This window comes from Heterocephalus glaber, unplaced genomic scaffold (genome assembly GCF_053883595.1).
Source record: "Heterocephalus glaber isolate CG9 unplaced genomic scaffold, H.glaber_assembly_v1.0 deba00001666, whole genome shotgun sequence".
Classification (NCBI taxonomy): Eukaryota; Metazoa; Chordata; class Mammalia; order Rodentia; family Bathyergidae; genus Heterocephalus; species Heterocephalus glaber.
In genome coordinates this window covers 16,688,196-16,709,800 of record NW_028258406.1, presented here as the reverse complement: position 1 = coordinate 16,709,800, position 21,605 = coordinate 16,688,196, and the positions used below count along the sequence as shown (strand labels likewise).

The window sequence follows — 21,605 nt, the reverse complement described above, 5'->3', positions numbered from 1 at the left end:
TTGTGAAGGCCTTGGGTTCAACTCCCACTACCACAAAAACCAAAACTAAAACCAAAAACACAGCACTGGCCTGCGCCCTAGATCGTGAAAACTATCCCTGTACAGAATATTGCTGTCGGCACACAGGAAAACTGTCTCTAGGTGGTAGCTGGGAAAGCTGTTGTCAATGGAGATGTGCCCCCACTTTGGGGAGCTTTCTCCCTGGTAGAATGGACTTTGATTTCCTGGTATTTCACATTCCTTCTTCTCTATGGCAACACACCAAAGCCAAGAAAAAAAACTTTTTTTAACTTAAACATTTTTTTCCCCACCAAAAACGAAAGGGATTTTGATACTGACAAATGGCCACAGGCTACTCAGATAAATTTTTACTCTGAGTTAATAAAAGATATTCATAAGGAAAATTAAGATTTCTGAATATTATTGTTTACTACTTGAAGACATGGGCCTGTCCATCTATTGCTAAAAACTTCCCAAGGTGTAATACAGATTGACATGCATGAATATTAGCCTACGTACACTCACTTTTTTTCTACTCATCCTTCCAAGGAGATGAGTCTTCAGAGGGCTTCTTATCATGTAATTTGACTGTTAACTCAGTTCTTAACTGCCCTAATAGTTTTACATACACATAGTATTTTTTCTTTTACCAACAATACTGTAGAATCCATGTATTTTACCCAGATACAGATCTTTTGCTATTATTTTTCTTAACCCACGTGGCGATTCACATAATGATATAATATCACAAAACTTGACTCAACATTTCAACCAACATTTTGTGGGTAGTTACTATGTATAAGACACTGTTAGCATTCAGACAAATATTGTTTTATTTATATTTATAATAATCCTATAACATAAGAATTAATATCCCCTACTTTTCAAACACAAAGCTGACACTGTTCAGAGAATTTAAATAACTTGCTCCAAGTTGCCTGGTTGTGAGTTGCTTGGTGTTCAGGTTTAAAACCAGCTGGGTAGGGCTTCTTACCAAAGTCTGTGGTCTCCCCTCCACACAACACAGCCTCTTCTCTCCTTTCCTGCAGACAGCAGTGGGGAGAGCACAGAAACCCCAGCAGGAGCAAGTAGATGCTGGACTAATAGTGACTGTTTTATGCAAAAAGAGATGGTAGAAAGGGATCAAAAATGATTTCTGAGACTTTAAATTGAGGTGCTAGAGAAAAACAGTGGAAGTTTTTAGAAGTAGAAAGAGGAACTAGAATAAAAGAGAAGCTACTTTGGGGGAGGAAAGAAAGGTGAGCTTAGGGGGACATCAAACAGGAAATGAATGTTAGGCAATGGAGAAAATAAGGGCTAGTGTTCAAGAGAGAAAAGATTTGAGACTCATAAGGCAGGCAGTCTAAGAAGATTTAAGAACCAAAGCTTTGGGGAACTTTAGCATTAAGGTGCAGAGAGAGAAGAAACATCCAGACTTGAGACTAGTGAAGAAACAGAAAGTGGCAGAAATGTAACCAGGAGAGTGTGTGACCTGTGCCAAGGGAACAAAAATGCTTTGGTGGTTAGCACGGAAAAGCAGTCCATTATTTTCTATACTTCCTGAGTGCCTGCTCTGTGCAAGACCCAGTTCTAAGCTGTGAGAAAATATGAAACACATATGAATCCTGACTCTTCCTCCCTAACAGCATTAGGCAACAGCCCTCTGAGCTACCATCCCTACATTCCACCTGAACATGGATCATATATTGTAAAGGTGCTGTTGCAACAGATATTTCCTACCAGCTTTATAAGTATTTAAGTTTAAAAATTGGGTGATTCCTTGTGCTCATTTTGGCAGAACATATGCTAAAAAAAATTGGGTGACTCCTAAAGAATAAAAAGAGATGCTCTTGGGCTGGGGATTTGGCTCAGTGGTGCTGCCACCTGCCTCGCAAGCACAAGGTCCTGAATTCGATCCCTGGTACCGAAGGAAAAAAAAAAAAAAAAAAAAAACAGAGAGAGAGAGATGCTCTTTTATCATGGCAAGTAGAATGACAGATTCCAGGCTGGTACTAAGAACTCTATCCAAGTGCTGCTGACTTGGGCACTACTGTTAGCTGCTCAAAGGCCACCACAATGAAGATTCCAAATTGTTCTCGCCCTGATAACATGATGACTGAGGTCATGGTATTCTCTTTCTGGGACGCACCTCTGAGAGGTGCCACTTCTTCTGACAGTTTACTTAAATTCTCTGGAAATCATCCCTTCAGAATATTGACCACGTAAAAGCAAAAGCACAACCTTCAAAGCACACAGGTATCTCCTCAGTCCCATCACCATCTATGCACATTTGGGTTCCCACAATCCTTCAGACATAGCACCTAACAGGAACAATGTCATAATCTCCACTATATATCACAGTTTTTGTTTGAGTTTTTTACCCACAGTGCTGTTAAAGGGTTCATGAAGCTACACAGTCCTTGCATGTGTTGATATAAATCTGCACTACAGGGTATATCAGAAAAACGGATTTTGAAATGAGCAAAAAGGTTACTAGGGAGAGGTAGGGGCTTCCAGGCTGCCATTCCACTGCTCCCAGCCCAGACGAAGGGGCTTCTGAGCCACCATTCCACAGCTCCCAGCCCAGAGGAAGGGGCTTCCAGGCCACCATTCCACCGCTCCCAGCGCAGAGCAGGTAAGCTATGCGGGCGGCAATAGCATGCCTCCCCCATCAAAATGAGAAGACATGTAAACAAGTCCCAAAACCAGACTTCAGGATCACCTACAGCAACCCCAAAAGGAAAGGAGATAGAACACTCTGATACTCAACCACCTGGACTCCCTGAACTGGCAACACAAGAGGATCTGGAAAAAATGAAATCAGAAATAATTTCTCAGATAACAGCAGAGATTGTGCTCATAGTGCAAGACAAGATTAAAAAATCTAGAGAAGACACAGATAAAAAAATAGAGGATCTGAGGAACATGATGGAATCCCAACATAGGAAACAAATGGAATCCATAAAACGGATACAAACAGATTTCCAGGAGATTAAAAAGTCCATTAAAAGTCTACAAAGCAGAATGAGCCAATGTGAGGACAGAATTTCAGATATAGAAGATAAGATTGCAATTAGTGACCAGGAAAAGAAAAATTGCTTTAAAATTTAAGGGACCATGAGAAATCAATCCAGCAGCTGCTAGACGATGCAAAGAAGAATAACATAAGACTAACTGGAGTCAAAGAATAAACAGGAGAGAGTGCAGATGACATTAAACAACTGTTCACAAAAGTAATGGCAGAAAACTTCCCAAGCAGAGGAAAAGAACGTGACATACAGACAAGGGAGGCATATAGGACACCAACTAGCCTTGATTAAAAGAAATCTACACATAGGCATATAATTGTGAAGATTCCAGAAACACAACAGAAGAACAGAGTTCTACAAGCAGTTAGAGAAAAGAAACAAATCACATACAAAGGAAAGCCCATCAGCATCACAGCAGACTTCTCAACACAAATTCTCAAGGCAAGAAGAGCTTGGAGTGACATATTCCAAGCCATAAAGGAAAACAGCCTGCAACCCAGATTGATGTACCCCGCAAAACTATCCTTCAAAATTGATGGAGAAATAAGATACTTTCATGACAAAGAGCACCTTAGGAACTTCATGAAAACCAAACCAGAACTCCAAAGAATTTTAAATAATATCCTAGGAAAAGAAAGTAAGGATCACAATCCCAGGAAGCACAGCAGAATGAATCCATCAGGCATGACAAGAAATTAAATGTAAAGGGGGAGGACCCAACAAAAAGAAAAAGTCATGATAATGATAAGTCAATATGTATCAGTTATAACCATCAATGTCAATGGTCTCAATTCACCAATCAAGAGAAACAGACTGGCAGAATGGGTCAAGAAAAAAAACCCAACAATATGCTGCATACAAGAAACACACTTAATTCAAAAAGAAACTCATAGACTGAAAGTTAAAGGGTGGAAAACAATATTGCATGCGACAGGAACCCCCCCAAAAAGCAGGAGTAGCTATCCTCTTTACAGATCAAGTAGATTTCAAACCAACATTGATTAAGAGAGACAAAGAAGGACACTACATCCTTGTAAAGTGAACAATCTAATAGGAGGAGATGACAATCATAAATATCTATGCATAAAAAACTAGTGCACACAACTATATAGAACTACTAAAGGACATGAAAAGTCATTTATACACTAATAAAATAGTAGTGGGGAACATCAATACCCCACTGTCACAAATTGATAGATCAACTAGACAAAAAATAAGTAATGAAACACTAGAACTCAATCGAACTCTTGAACAAATGAACTTAACAGATGTTTACAGTGTTCCATTCCAAAGAATCAGAATACACCATCTTCTCAGCTACACATGGGCTGTTCTCCAAAGTAGACCACATACTCACTCATAGAACATGTTTAAGCAAGTACAAAAAAATTGAAGTTATCCCCTGTATATTATCAGACCACAGTGCAATGAAATTGGAGATCAAAAGCAAAAGAAATCGCAAAAATTACATAAACAAATGGAAATTGAACAACACACTTCTGAATAACCAATGAGTCACAGAGGAAATTAAAGAAGAAATCAGACAGTTCCTTCAATTAAATGACAATGACAATACAACATATCGGAATCTATGGGACACAATGAAAGCAGTCTTATGAGGGAAATTCATAGCAGTGAATACACACATTAGGAAAGCAGAGCGAGCCCAATTAAAGAACCTGATGCTGAACCTCAAGCTTCTAGAAAAAGAACAGGACAACCCCAAAGCTCATACAAGGGAGGAAATTATAAAGATCAGAGGAGAAATCAATGCAATGGAGACTAAGAGAACGATACAAAAAAATCTATGAAGCCAACAGTTGGTTCTTCAAAAGAATCAACAAAATTGACAAACCCTTAACCAACTTTATTAGAAAAAAGAAAGAAAAGGCCCAAATCCATGCAATTAGGAATGAAAAGGGTGAAAGTACAACAGACCCAGCAGAAATCCAGAGGATTATCAATACTTACTTCCAGAACCTATATGCCAAGGAGATGGAAAACACAGAAGAAATGGACAGATTCCTAGACACGTATGAATTACCAAAGTTGAATGAAGAAGACATAAAAATTCTAAGCAACACAATATCAACCAATGAAATTGAAAATGTAATTAAAAACTTATCAACTAAGAAAAGCTTGGACCCTGATGGCTTTACTGCTGAATTCTACAAGACATTTAGAGAGGAACTGCTGCCACTACTGTTTAAACTCTTCAATGAAATTGAAAGGGAAGCAATACTCCCAAATTCATTCCTGGAAGCAAGCATCACCTTGATCCCCAAAGCAGAGAAAGACCCAACTGAAAAAGAGAACTATAGGCCAATTTCACTAATGAACATAGAGGAAAAAATCCTTACTAAAATACTGGCAAATAGAATACAGAAGACCATCAAGAAGACCATACACCCTGATCAACTGGAATTCATCCCAGGGATGCAGGGATGGTTCAATATACGAAAATCAATCAATGTAATAAACTATATCAATAGAGCCAAGGACAAAAACCATATGATTATCTCAAAAGACACAGAAAAAGTATTTGACAAAATCCAACACACATTTATGATAAAAACTCTACAAAAGATCGGAATAGACAGTCTCTACCTCAATCTGATAAAAGCCATCTATGAAAATCCAACAGCCAATGTCATACTAAATGGTCAAAAACTGAAATCCTTCACACTAAAATTACAAACAAGTCACGGATGTCCACTATCACCACTCCTGTTAAATATAGTTTTGGAAACATTAGCCACGGCAATTAGACAAGAAAAAGAAATAAAAGGAATAAAAACAAGAAATGAAGAAGTCAAATTGTCATTAATTGCAGACGACATGATACTGCATATAGAAGACCCCAAGAACTCCACCAAAAGTCTTCTAGACTTAATAACCAAATTCAGTAAAGCAGCTGGATAGAAGGTCCACACACAAAAATCAATAGTTTTCCTCTACACGAACAACAGACTCACTGAGAGAGAAATAGGGCAAATAATTCCTTTCACAATAGCATCCAAAAACCTGAAATACCTAGGAATCAACCTAACGAAAGAAATCAAAGGCCTCTTCTTTGAAAACTATAGCACTTTGAAAAGAGAGATTGAAGATGATATCAGAAAATGGAAAGACATCCCTTGATCCTGGGTAGGAAGAATCAACATAGTGAAAATGGCCATACTTCCAAAACTGCTATATAAATTCAATGCAGTCCCAATTGAGATCCCAGCAGCATACTTCACAGACCTCGAGAAAACAATCCAAAAATTCATTTGGAACAAGAAGAGACACAGAATAGTAAAAGCAATTCTAGGTAACAGAGACATGGCAGGGGGTATTACAACCCCCAACTTGAAACTATACTACAAAGCTACTGTGATAAAAACAGCATGGTATTGACAAAGAAACACACCTGAGGACCAGTGGAACAGATTAGAAGATGCTGAAACAACTCCAGACACACTCAACCACCTCATCTTTGACAAAGGAGCCAAACACTCTCACTGGAAGAAAGAGAGCCTCTTTAATAAATGGTGGTGTTGGAGAAACTGGGTTTCAACTTGCCAAAGACTAAAACTAGATCTATATCTCTCACTATGCACTAAACTAAAATCAAAATGGATTAAAGATCTAAATATTAAAACAGAAATGCTGAATCAGCTGGAACAGCAGTTAGGTAGAACTCTTGAAGACATTAGTGTAGGAAAAGATTTTATGAACAAAACCTCAGTTGCCCGTGAACTAGCACAGACAATCAACAAGTGGGATCTCTTCTTACTAAAAAGCTTCTGCACAACAAGAGAAACCACCAGCAGTGTGAAGACACAACCCACAATGTGGGAAAAAATTTTCACCAGCTGTCCCTCAGACAAAGGTCTACTATCTCGAATCTATAAAGAAGTTTAAAATATCAGGCCTCCCAAACTGAAAGACCCAATCCAAAAATGGGCATCTGAAATGAACAGACATTTCTCAGACAAAGAAGTAGAAATGGCAAAGAAACATATGAAAAAATGTTCAATATCACTGGTCATTGGAGAGATTCAAATGAAAACAATGCTGAGATTCCACCTCACCCCAGAAACAATGTCTGCTATCAAGAATTAACCAATAACAAATCCTGGTGAGGCTGTGGGGGAAGAGGAACCCTGCTCCACTGCTGGTGGGAGTGTAGAATAGTGCAACCACTGTGGAAATCAGTATGGAGATACCTCAAAAAACAAGGAGTTGAGGTCCCTTTTGACCCAGCTATTCCCCTGCTGGGGATCTTCCCAAAAGAATTAAAAGAATCATACCACAGTGATATATGTGCACCCATGTTCATAGCAGCACAGTTTGTAATAGCTAAAACTTGGAAACAGCCCAAATGCCCATCAACTGGAGACTGGATAAAGAAACTGTGGTTTTTTAAAAAATAAAATGGAGTACTACTCAGCCATAAAAAATGAGAAATTAGAGACATTCATTGCTAAATGGATGCACTTTGAGGCGATACTCTTAAGTGAAAGTAATAGGACACAAGTGTAAATACCAAATTCTTTCTCCAGTGTGAGAAACTGAAAGTATAAATAAGGACTAAAAGGTATAATAGATAATGTGAAATAGGCAGAAAAGGGGCAACGGGGAAGGGGAAGTGGGAGCAGTAGGGAAAAGGAAAGAAGAGAATGGAATTAATATGAAAGAAGAGAATGGAATTAATATGAAAAAATGAAAAAAAAGGAAACAAAGTCTTTGTAAATAGGGATGGATGGAGGGATTGAAAGGAGGGTAGGGGAAGGGGGAAAAAATAAGAACCAAAGAGAGTTATGTAAAGGTGCAAATTTCCAATGATAAATGTCAGTATATTGCATATCTAAAATGTACCAATAAAAGGATATACAGTTAAAAAGTAAATAAATGAACAAATAAATAAATAAATAAAATTCATAAATTCAAAGGTATAATGCTGGAAACTAGAAAACTGTATGTTTAATAAACACCAAGATACGATTTGGATGAGTGTTCCCCAAAGATTACTGTGTTAAAGGCTTCTTCCCTAGGTTGGTATTACTGGGTGATACTGTAGACATTTAGGGAGTGGGTGGAGCCTTATGTGAGGCCCTCAGGTTGTGTGTGGTGAGGCTTATCCTGGAAAGCGGCCCCATCCTGAGTCTTTTTTTCTTTCCTAGCTCATGAATTGGTCTGTTCCAACATGTCTTCCTGTCACGATGTGCCACTCTCACCAGAAGCCCATTAAAATTAGAAATTTCAAAACCATGAGCCAAAATAAATCTTTCCTGTTTATAAGTTAACTGCCTCAGGCATTTTATTGTACTAACAGAAAGATGACTAAAACACTGCATAGCAAAACTTTTAGGAATTAGCTTAAGCTCTTCTATAGGAAAAACCATGTATTGAATGGTCCTAGAAGAAAAAAAAGTATAAGTAACAGAGCTGAATACCTAAAACTGCAGAAATAAGAAAAAGTATAAGCCTATAAGAAAATAGAAAGAAGGAAGTATGAAAGATCAAAAAGTAATAAAATAGCAAATAAAGAATGAACAGCTGATAAGAAAATCAAAAGCTGATTTTAAAAATATATATTTATACATGGATATTCACAGAGACACAAAGCAATTTCTGAAAAAATGAATAAAGAAAAGCAAAGAATCCACACATTTACAGTTTTAAGAATAAAAAGGGAGAACAAACTATAGATACAGAAGCAACTTAAAATACAAAAGCTTTCTCTTACTGAAATACTTAGGTTATTACCCTGGAAATTCCCTAACAACTATTTTCATAATTATGAAACTGTTCTAAGGGACATGGAATGCATGGAGATAGTGTTCAACAAGATAACAAAGGTAAAAGACCTTAGCAAATTTTAAAATATCAAAGAAATATATCTCAGTCATTTCTACTAACTATGAAATAGTAAGGCCTCAGGACATTCAATTTCTCATCTAAACAAAGGGCTGTTGAAAGGCTCAAATATAATGGTACCAGTTAAACCCTATTTAGCAATTAAGAAGTGGTGGTAAAATGATGATGATGATGATGATGTTACAAATCTACATCTTCTTTTACATGTGTATGTTCTTTTTAAAACTTTTCTCATGTACAGCACATGTTATAAGACTTGGTAACCTGTAGAACTGTAAAGAAACTGTAAAGAAATAGTAAACTGATTATTGGCGAACTGGCAATGTTTCAAAGATCTTTTTATCTGTCTAATTTGAAAAGTAAATAATTTGGAGCTTATTCATTTTAGGCTTCCAGAATAAACCTTAAGAGTACTATAACTCTGATCAGAGTTACAGGCTGGAATCTGGAAAGAATCCATATATAGATTGTGTTTAAAACTATAGGAAGAGTGGGCTGGGTATTTAGCTCAGTGGTTTCGCCGCCTGCTGCTCAAGCGCAAGGACCCGAGTTCAATCCCCGGTACCAAAAAAATAAATAAATAAAATAAAATAAATAAATAAAACTATAGGAAGAAATGTAGATAGAGACTAGGCTCGAGCTCATCAGTGGGTTATGAAGGAAGAGTCACTGAGATCAAAGGAGAGAAGGGTATGTTTCCAGAAGAAGCACATACAACTATGTATAGTACACAGTACTCGATAGTGTGATAAATGACTGTTAGTGTTTTAGGTACTTATCATAACATGCTGTGCTTTTCATCCTTTAGAGCATAATCCTACTTATATAAAAGAGTTTACTGTAAAACAGTGTGCTGCTATGCCAGTGGCAGCCTCATGTATCTTGTGTTTAAATGCGTATTTGGAAAATATCAAGGGGCCATCACAGATGATTGACGTACACCTTTTCAGTTTGCACTTAGAAGTTGGCACTCTGTGTGGTACTTTGTGATACACGCGGATGAAACTGCCTAATAACATATTTCTCAGATTATATTTCCATCACGTGTCACATGACTGTATTGAAATTTAAATTTAAAAACTTTGGCCTATGTGGAGTCTACTAGATAATTAGAACTTTTTTTCCAGACCAGTATTTGTTCAATATTAGTTCTGAAAATCTTTCTAAAACAAATCACATCCTTTGATGTCTTGTTAATGCTTGAGATGTTTTTTTAAATTATATGGAAAAATGTTTAAGTACTTTTCAGTTTTGCTTTGGTTGAGTTCTATTATATTTGAATATTATAGTTTTTTCCCTTGCATTGCTTTTTTTGGAATAATTTTAATTTTTGCATATGTGTGTGTTTAGTGGATGATAAAGTTATACATTTAAAAAATTAAAAAAAATTTTAAAAAGAGTACTATAAATGAAAAATCTATACAATAATTTTTTTTGGTTTTGGTTTTGGGTTTTTTGGCAGCACAGGACTGGGGATCAAATCCAGGAACAAGCTACTGAGCTACATGCCCACCCTTCTATAAGTTTATTTTTATTTTTATTTTAATATTGAGACTGGGTCTCAGTAAGTAGCTGAGTTACCCAGACTGAGCTCAAACCTAGTGATACTTCTTGCATCCCCCTCCAGAGTGCTGGGCTAAGAGGTGTACACCGCCACTCCTGGCTTTTGATTTTGTTGTTTGAGATTGGTTCTGAGTATGTAGGACAAGGCAGCCTTGAACTTGATATGTAGTCCAGGCTGGTCCTGAACTTGCAATCCTCCTGCCTTAACCTCCCAATATATAATGACTTAAGGTGGGTACTTACCTCACTTTCAGAGAGCTACTTTCCAGCACAAAGATCTTGCTATCTTTATTAAGATCAGAAGCAGAACTAAAAACAAAGCCAAAAAATTCTGACAGTGCTCTAGCTATCAGAGCCAGAATATCACTTTTGTGTCACTGTTCTTTTATTCAATACAAATCCTGAACTAAAACAACATCTGTGATCAGGTGGTGTGTATAATGGAAAAATCCTCTTTGGAAGTCTTGCCAAATACAGGCTATGCCAAAAGGAATGGAATTTGATAAGAAATATCCAATTATTAACTCATTCATGTTTAACAAAGCCCTTCAGCTACCAGTGCAGTGTACATAATTTTACAAGCACAATAATTCATAAAACATTAAAAATGTTACAGACCAATGGCTATAGGTTCTGCCTTGAAAACAAATGGTGTGATGCACCAGAAAACACATGGTTTAAACCTGTGGCTGGTTGTGAATGCAAACTGGATAATCCTGGTGGACTCTTCCAATTCTACCAAACTATAAAAAATATTTTCAAATTTCCAGGTAATATTTCCAAATTCCAGTACAGTTTACTGTGTTTTGGTGTCTCTCTATTAGTCTATCAATTCATAAGACACAACCTGGCTATCAAGGATTAGTCCCAAAATACATGTACACTAAAGTATTCTCATTTTCCCTTTGAATGAGTTAAGATCTTCATGAAGGGATGTGGGATATAAGTCTGTACTGATAAGTGAACTCCTATGCATTTTTGCTTTAGGAAGACAACATCAATTTTCTTATTTTCTACAGTGGAGAAACAATATCTTGCCATGGCTGGCTTCATCAGAAATGCCAATATAGGAGAAAGCACAATGAAAATTAATTTTTGGTTCACAACAAAAATGTAAAATCTGCAGGATCTCTTAAACAGTGCTATCATGAGGATTAAAGACTATTTCTCAGAATGAGTTGTAAAAGAATGTGGGGATACGAGTTACACAGCCATCAGGAAGTTGGCTCTTTTTGCATATTGTTTAGCAGCCAGAAAGGATACCAGGCTGCAGAGAAAGCAGCCCAAACACATTCCTTTTATGGTGTGACAACATTTTGTGCAAGAGACTGCCTTCTTCACAAGCAATGCCTCAAAACCCACTCCAAGTAGCCTGGACAGATAGGGGCTTCTGATGAATAAACCAGGCTTGGCTGAGTGTATTTCCCCCTAAGAAAATAAAACTGCTCCTCACAGTTCTGGAAGCAATACGTTCAAATGCTAAAAAGAACTTTCATTTTTTGGCAGTTCTATCCCTGAACCTCTGAGATACGAGTTTCATGCCAAGGTTTCTGTTCTTAGATTAACAACACTCCAGCTGTTGCCAAGAGTTTTGCTACTCTGGGTTATTCTGTTTTCCTAAGGTACATTTACTTCATGAGCTTTGTAACAACCACCTTTCCAACAACTTAAAATAGATTTTAAACTCTGTAAGCCTTTCCTGTGTGTTTCAGGTTCAAAGTGTTTGTTCCTATATAGGAACAGTTCTTGCTTAATCCTTTTTATAGTTCTTGGCCACATTCCTTGGATTAAGATATTTTATAACAGGAAGAAACACAGTGCCACATATACTAAACTAACATAACCTTTTGTTGTGAACACCAAAAAGTAAAGATTAAAAGCCTAGATCCTTCAAGCACAGGGTACATAAACAACAATAAATCAATATTTTCCACAAACATAACATTTCCATCCTGTGAAAAAAATGTGGAAAACATTTCAGTGCTTTCAATTGCATTTCATGGTGAAGTTCTTTTCGTGTACTAATTAAATACATTTCTAATTGATGAGAGAGCATGTCAGCTAAGAACTTAAGCTGTGACATACCCTTACTTCCACCACCAACATAATCATCATCAATATCAGCACCATCACCATTGAACATTTATGGCTGTTTATTGCACAGTATGCAATATATCCTAGAGGCTGCAATCAACTTTGAATGTTTCCCATAAATTCAGTATAGATTTATACACTATCACTTCTGCTTTGGAATATAAAAAATTAGTAATTTCTACATGTGCTTTATTAAGGAGGAACAAAATTTTAAATACTTCAATGAGGCCAGGGCTGGGCATGTAGCTCAGTGTTAAAAGTGTATGATTTACATGTGCCATGCCCTGGGTTTGATCCTCAGCATGGCAAAAACAACAACAACAACAAATACAGTGAGACTATGTTTAATTCTAAGTATATAAACATGAAATCTCTGAGAAATTCAAAACACAGCTTCTTTGCATGATTTTATCAAATAATTCTTCCTAGTTGACAGAAATAAAACAAAAAAATCCTAAGTACTATAGATAAGAAAATAATTGAGCTCTTTATAAAGTTGGATGAAGTTACATATTTGTTAAAGCTCTTTCAGAATGTGCTACATTTGACCAATCTTCCTTACAAGTGTGGGCTCAAAAGTAATTTAATTATTTCTTTAATTTTTTTAAATTCATACTAGTTTCCCCAATATATCTAAATTAATAACAATGTCAGACTTAGCTTATACAAGTGTACTTCTATCATAAGTAATATAAGGTTCTTTCTTTTGTATTTGTAACACTTACAGAAAATGAAATGGATTGAAGACAACTCAGTGGCTCTTCCAGAAAGCAATGTGTGTGCAGCACTCAGAGTCTCTGTTTTTCAAGCGAGGGATGGGTACCCTTTTTCTAGCCCAAAAGTTATCCAAGTCTACCATACCCTTCACCAAGCACAAGAAGAAATACATTTTACTCTGCTGAGCTAACAATAGTCATGACATGTCAGAAGAGATCTCAGTGACCAACCTAGGTTCTTGTGGAGGAGATATACAACGAGGTCACACACTCACGATATTCTGAGCTCTTCCTGGTGACCAGGGTGGGAATAGCTGGGAGCTGGACACTGCAAGGACAAAGAACTCACATAGATGACACTGCTGTGTGGGTGATATAACACGCTATCTTAAAAGACCCAGCAATTTAATTAGATGCCACTAATATCTAGATACTATTATACATTTGTAAGAGTACAGGTATTGATGGTCACTTACTATTTCACAAGCTACAAATAGATCTTTTAGTCAAGAACTCTATTGTGTTCAACCTGAGGTCACTCCCAAACAGAGAATTAACTCAATTTCAAGGATCTAATTCCTAGAAAACATGGCTCAACTAAGGAATTAAAGGACATGAACTCAAACTGATGATCTTCTTGACGGCTTTAAGGCTTGCCCTTGTTATTATTTTATGTTTACACATCTATATCCAGAGAGCAAATTTTATAAGCTGTATTAAAAGTGATTAGTATCTGGACTTCAAAAGGTTTTGAGGCTGTCCACAAATTTTTCATATGCCCTTGTAATGTATCTCTGGGAGTTGAAACTTATCTTTACTTAATTTTCTCCATTTAGTTATCAAACTCCTTCAAAGAGTGCATGCTTCAAAGTAAGAGAAAGGTCTCACACTTGGTAATATTAAAAGTAGGAAATGTGAACAAAGAAAAACAGAACAAAAACAAAAATGGCCAATCCAAATGGGAAAAGAGGGAGGTAAGTGTGAAATTAAGGAATTGACAGAAAACAACATTTAGAGTTGGGTGCTTAACTGTCCCTTTATTTCTTTCTCTTTTTTACTACCTAGGAAGTAATCACAAAACTCTGCTTTTAATGTACCAGACTGGTTATTTTAGCCATCATCAAGGACTTCTCTCTGTCTTTGTCTTAGACAATTCTGAGACCCACACTCCAAATTTCGACCCATCTAAAGACAACAATAATCTTCTACTCTCAGCAAAGTGCAACATGAAATTCATCATAAGGAAATCAACTTTACCAATGTCTTAAAAAACAGTAAGATAAGATTAACAAGTATGTTTAAAATTTTACAGTCAATGTCATCCTAGAAGAAAAATGTCATCTATAACCCGAAACTTTTCAGTGCATTTGGACTTAATATATCAATGCAAAGTTAATCTATTTACTTATTGCATGCAAGACTATTAAAGTAAAAATGTCACAGAAGAATTAGAGAGGGTAAGTAAACAGACCAACTGCATAAGCTTTTGGAATAGTTCCCTTTTGTGGTTGGGTTAGTGGACAAATGTCTCAGGAAGATATTGAACCAAAGCTTACAGACACCACTATGCTGCCTCCAGTAGGCAAACCTAAAATAGCTAACACCCTGCTGTGGCAGATAGTAACAAACACTGGTGAAACTGCAGGATAAAATGAAGCCTTCTACTGTTGGTGGGAATATAATCTGGTACAACCACTATGGAAATCAGTACGGAGATTCCTCAAAAAACTAAAATTAGAAATTCCATTTGACCCAGCTATTCCCCTCCCAGGTGTATTTCTGAAAGAGTTAAAAACATTATTTATAGTGATACATGTATACCCATGTTTATAGTAGCACAATTCACAAAACTGAAATCTTGGAAGCAGCCTATATGCCCATCAAGAGATGAATGGATAAAGAAGATGTTACATTTACACATAATGTACTACTCTGTCATAAAGATAAATATGAGGCAGTTGTAGAGAAATGGATACACCCTGAGACCATAATGTTAAGTGAAATAAATCAGACTCACAAGTTTAAATATCACATGATTTTTCTTATATGAGAAACCCAAATTGTAAATAAAGAGCAAATTAAAAGATAGATAATAGGAAGCAGGGAGATCTTTCTGAAATGGGAAGGGGATCAAGAGATGAAGAGAGGGAATGGTGGGAGGGAAAGGGGATGAAAAAAGTAATTGGGGTGTGTTATACACATATTCCAACTGCTCACAAGGAATGTAAACATTGTGTACTGAAAACATGTACTGAAAAACTTTTTTAAAAAAAGAAACAACAAGAAAATTCATAATTGTCAGGTGAATTAGAAACCTTAGAAAAGTTGACAGAAGAGTTTACAAATTATCCTAAAAGTAATTTCAATTTCAAAAAGAAGTTAAAGTCACTTATAAACATGCCCACAATCTTTTTCAACCTTGATGAAAAACATGTAGTTCTATAAAATACTTTTTTGCTACAAAGACAGCCAGAGAAGGACCATAATTCTCAGCAGCCAACTAAAAAACAAAACACCCTACTGGCAATATTATCTATTATAAAATGTTGTTCTATGTGGTTCAACTGGGAATTTGGAAGTTCTGTGTCCATTTTTTAAATTAATTTTATTGATACATTTTAGGTATACAATATAATGACATTCATCATTGGAAATTTGCACCTTTACATAATCTCTCTTGGTTCTTATTTTTCCCCCTTCCCCTGCCCTCCCTTCAACCCCTCCATTCCTCTCTATTTACAAAGACTTTGTTTCCATTTTTTCATTTTCTCATATTAATTCCATTCCCTTCTTACCTTTCCCCCACCCCTCCCACTTCCCCCTCCCACTTCCCCCTCCGCTTTGCCCTTTTCTTCCTATTTCACATTATCTATTATACCTTTTAGTCCTTATTTACACTTTCAGTTTCTCACACTAGATAAACAATTTGGTATTTACACATGTGTGTCCTATTTATTTCACTTAAGAGTATTGCCTCAATGTCCGTCCATTTAGCTATAAATGTCTCTAATTTCTCATTTTTTATGGCTGAGCAGTACTCCATTTTATTAAAAAACCACACTTTCTTTATCCAGTCTCCAGTTGATGGGCATTTGGGCTGTTTCCAAGTTTTACCTATTACAAATTGTGCCGCTATGAAGTTGGGTGCACATATATCACTGTGGTATGATTCTTTTAATTTTGGGGGGAAGATACCCAGCAGGGGAATAGCTGGGTCAAATGGGACTTCCAGTCCCAGTTCTTTGAGGTATCTCCATACTGATTTCCACAGTGGTTGCAACAGTGCACACTCTCACCAGCAGTGGAGCAGGGTTCCTCTTTCCCCACAGTCCCACCAGCATTTGTTATTGGTTGATTTCATGATAGGAGCCATTCTTTCTGGAGTGAGATGGAATCTCAGCATTGTTTTCATTTCCATCTCTCAAATGACCAGTGATGTTCAGCATTTTTTCATATGTTCATTTGCTATTTCTACTTCTATGTCTGTTCATTTCAGATGCCCATTTTTGGATTGGGTCTTTAAATCTGTCAGGTCTGATTTTTTTTTTTTTAAGTTCTTTATAGACCCTAGATAGTAAGACCTTTGTCTGAGGAACAGCAGGTGAAAATTTTTTCCCACATTGTGAGTTGTCTCTTCACACTGCTGGTGGTTTCTCTTGCTGTACAGAAGCTTTTTAATAAGACGAGATGCCACTTATTGATTGTTTGTGCTAGTTCCCGGGCAACTGAGGTTCTGTTCATAAAATCTTTTCCTATACCAATATCTTCAAGAGTTCTACCTAAACTCTGTTCCAGCCGGTTCAGCGTTTCTATTTTAATATTTAGATCTTTAATCCACTTTGATTTTAGTTTAGTGCATGGTGAGAGATATAGGTCAGTTTTAATCTTTGGCAAGTTGAAACCCAATTTTTCCAGCACCGTTTATTAAAGAGGCTATCTTTCCTCCAGTGAGGGTGTTTGGCTCCTTTGTCAAAGATGAGGTGGCTGAGTGTATTTGGAGTTGTTTCTGCATCTTCTAATCTGTTCCACTGGTCTGGGAATTTTGAACTTAAAAACTGGGTGTATTTATTACACAGCACAAGCCTAGCTAATCAGGTTCTATTTTTTACACATTAAACTGATGCAAGAGACATGAGCTAGAACTTAAGATCTTGCTTCTATAGTAGAGATAGATTTGATAAACACCACCTTCTCTTCCAAAATCACTGATTTGTGAGGCAAGGATTTAAGTGACAAAGAGCCAGAATCTGGCCAGAGCAGCCAGCTGCCAACTAAAATCAAGGTCTTAAAATTACCAATTTTCCTAACTTCAGGGATGCCTGGGGGCATTAATATCTTACATTATGTTATGCATAATCAGTAACTCAACCTGCACTACCATACTATCCTCAGCAACCGCTGACCTAATTTGGTGGGCTGCAAAGACAGTAAGCTTTGTGTCTGGCTAGAGTAGCTCAGTTCTCCTTAAGGTGGCTTAAGGAGAATGGATTCAACCAGTCCTTGAGAGCAAAGCCAAGTGGTACCCTCAACCCCTAAAGACCAGTAAGGCTTGATTTGTTCCAACTCTCAATTTTTTTCCCCTCTTTAACCTTCCCTCTCCCCAATCTACATGAATACCTAAATATAGCATATGTACCATAAATCAGATAAAGGGTATAAATAATGCCATGTAAGTAATTTTTAAAGAAAATCTTATCATATTAACATTCAGGGAAGTCTAGCACCAAGAACAATTATTAAAGACAGTACAAATTTATTACAAAGGATATTTCTTAAATGATCCCTGTGTGATTTGCTCCAGAGTGATCAGGAATTGCAAAGTGGAAAAAATATAACAGAAATGAAAGTATAATTATCTTGTATTTCATCGCTGAATCTGATTACAACTTTTATAGTTTACCTACCTCAAGTTTAAGTAGGTCAGCATCTGCAGATTAATAATGGCCTCAGGAATGACTCTGATACAATTGTGATACAGATTAAGAATTTCCAGTGATACAAAATGGCACAATTCCATTGGAACTTCAACCAGTCTGTTTTTAGACAAATCTGTAAGAAAAGGAAAGAGTATTTTGTCAATAAATCTTCAAGGTACTCAGAACAATCTTACCAACCATGAATACTGTTTTTCTTAATATTGCAATCTAAATTTAGATCAACATTATCATTTTTTGCACCTCTATAACTACAGCACTGCGGTTTCCATTTCCTAGCCAAATTCAGAAACACTTGGGATACAGAAAGCTAAAGTATTACCAAAACTTTTTAATTCTCTAAATTAATTTGTCGATCTGGCCACATAAAGTGAATATTTTACTCATTTGAAAAATTATGCGGTGTGATGGAAAAATGTAATAAGTGTTTACAGTTTTGGTTTTTTTTTTTTTGGTACCGGGGATCGAACTCGGGTCCTTGTGCTTGCGCAGCAGGCGGTGAAACCACTGAGCTAAATCCCCGGCCTTACAGTTTTTAAAAATTTCATTACAGTAAAAGACATATCCCCAACAATCTCCCTCAAAATACGGTATACTTCCTTGCTTGGAATATGCTTATCCCATTGTTCTGCCACTTTCTGAAGCAGTCCCACAAGTATTCCCTCATGAGTGTCGATAGTTGTGCTGTAGTGGCTGCCTTAATGTCCTGAACTGATTCTATTTACCTTTCATGGTCATTTTGACTTTAGTAAAGAGCCAGAAGTCATGCAATGGCAGATCCAATGAATAAGGTGAATGAGGACACATTAGGAATATTTTTACAAGCTTCTCTTTCTGTTGGATGACACTTGGCAATAGCATTCACTGATTTTTAATTGCACTTCATAAAAACACAAAAGTGGACTCCCAGAACTGATTCAGAAAGTGACAAGAATGATGGGATAAGTATGTTCAAAGTGACAGGGAGAATTGTGAGCAGCATCAATGGCATTGTGTCCTTTAATGTAATAAATTTTATTTAAACACACATTGTATTTTTTGGTCAGACCTTGTATCTCAAACTCAGTTTAACCTAGACAATTATTTAACATTCTATGCTTTACTATATATGAATAAAAAAGCCAAGCGTGGTAGCACACGCCTGTAGTAGTCCTAGCACTCAGGAGGCTGAGGCAACAGAATTGAGTGTTTGAGGCCAGCCTGGGGAATTTAGCAAGTTTGAGGTCAGCCTGAGCTGTACAACAAGACTCTCTCTCAAAAGCAAACAAGGATTATATATTTATAAAATTATGGTGAGCACATGTATTTATCATAATTATTAATTCAATTTTGCATTCATCATATGTTTTGTCCTTCCAATTGAGTATAATCACTTTTTTACACAAGAAACATGTATTCTATACCTTCTTCAAAGACACATAATAGACACTAAAATAAATATTTTCTTCATTAGAAATAGCACCTATAGGGCTCGGGGTGTAGCTCAGTGGCTCTATGTCTGCCTGGCAAGTGCATGGCCCTGAATTCAATTCCCAGTGCAAGGAAGAAAGGGAAGGGGAGGGAAGGGGAGGGAAGGGGAGGGGAGGGAAGGGGAGGGAAGGGGAGGGGAGGGGAGGGGAGGGAAATAGTACCTATAATGTTCAAGACAGATTAATCATGTATCTAGTAAGAACCAGCAGGGAGTCTGCCCCATGACTACCAGTAGAACTGGAGCCGCTGGCCAAGTGTACAGAGATGTTATCACTCAGCAAAGAAGGTACACAAAAGGGAATCTACCCACAAATCTCCATTTTAAATCCAGATGTAAATCCTAAATTTAAAAATTAGCAAACAGAAGTGAGTAGCATATAAAAATGTCAACACACTAGGAATAAATAAGTGGAGTTGGTTCTAGAAATATAAAAATCCTATAAAATAATTCACCACATAAATAGAACAAATGTGAAATAACGTAACTGTTTCCATGGATACTACATTCATTCTTTTTAAAAACAATCTTATTGAGGTGTATTTTATGTTTCATAAAATTGACCAATTAAAACTTATAATTCAGTGATCTCTAGTTATCTTACTGAGTGGTGCATTCATCATCATATATCAATTTTAGAACACTTATGTTCATTATTAACAGTAGGAACATAGAGGAACATAGTTGGATATTATCTATCTACCTGTCTATACATACATACATACCTACATACATACATACATACATACACATACATATACATGCATACACATAAGCGACAGAAATAATGCATTAATTTACTGCTAAATCATGAAAAAGACTAGAAATGGTACCATAAGGTGAAGATATTGCTACTAAAATTGCTACTAATATTTACCATTGTTCATTTACGAGCTAAAGACACAGGTAGTAAAAAAGAAAAACCAAAATTGAAATGGAGAAGACAGAATTATTATTACTTTTTTTGTTGTTTTTTTGGTACTGGAATTGAACTCCAGACCTTGTGATTGCGAGGCAGGCGGCAGAACCACTGAGCTAAATCTGCACCCCAACAAAATTATTATTTACAGATAGTATATATGACTATTATCCTGGAAAATCTAAGAGTATCAACAGAAAACCTATTTCAAGTGATGTAGGAATTTAGTAAAGGTATACAGGAGAAAATTCAAATGCTAAAACAATAGTCTTTACAATTCAAATTGGAACAGAAGAGGTCTTATTTATAAAAGAAAAAGATCAAAGGAGTAAAACACCTAGAAAAACCTTAAGAAATAGAAAAAGTTTATATGAAAAAAATGTTAAATGTAACATAAAACATAAACCAATTAAAGATATCTCCCCCAAAAAACCCTCAAAATCAGAAAGTGGCAATTCCAAGTTATACCTATATAATTTAGTGCACTCCTAATTTTAAAAAACTCATGTTTTTTAATTACTGGAATTATTAGACAAGTTAATTCTAAGTTCACATGATAAGACAGGTGCCTCTCCAAAAGACTACAAGAGAACCAGCTCTCCTAGATATTGAAACATATATCATAAGGCAGTGTGTGGACAAATGGGAATATCAATAGAACAAATTACAAAGGCAGGGATATGGTCAAAGATGGAAATCTTGTACACAATAAAGGTAGCACTTTAAATCACAGGCCTTCCAGCAAATGGCATGTAGCAAGATTGATAAGTTTGAGCCATAAAAGTAAAAATTAGAGCACTTTAAAACAAAAACTCAACCATTAACATAAATGATAAGCAAGGAATTAGGGGGTGTCCTTTAATTCATAAACTAAATAGGCTAATCTTTTATAACTATAAAAGCCTAGCTATACCTAGCCAATCATACCAATCTTATATAAATACTCTTTCACCAATGGGTTTCCAAATATATGACTTGTCTCTGAGTATCATCTAATTTTCAAGTAACTTTGTTACT

At 36.3% G+C, this 21,605-nt stretch overlaps 1 protein-coding gene across 5 annotated transcripts in view; it reads right to left on the bottom strand.

Annotated features, from left to right (window-relative positions):
• Nucleotides 1–21,605, bottom strand: part of Lrch1 (leucine rich repeats and calponin homology domain containing 1) — a 193,645-nt gene that overhangs the window by 79,329 nt on the left and 92,711 nt on the right. For all 5 annotated transcript variants that reach the window (XR_002394648.2, XM_013072043.3, XM_004844200.4 and 2 more), the window contains exon 2: nt 18,172–18,316. Coding sequence is in view for 4 of the 5 variants with exons in the window: in XM_013072043.3 (XP_012927497.2) it covers nt 18,172–18,316 (145 nt within the window). In the remaining variant the exon portion in view is untranslated. The remainder of the gene's footprint in view (nt 1–18,171; nt 18,317–21,605) is intronic.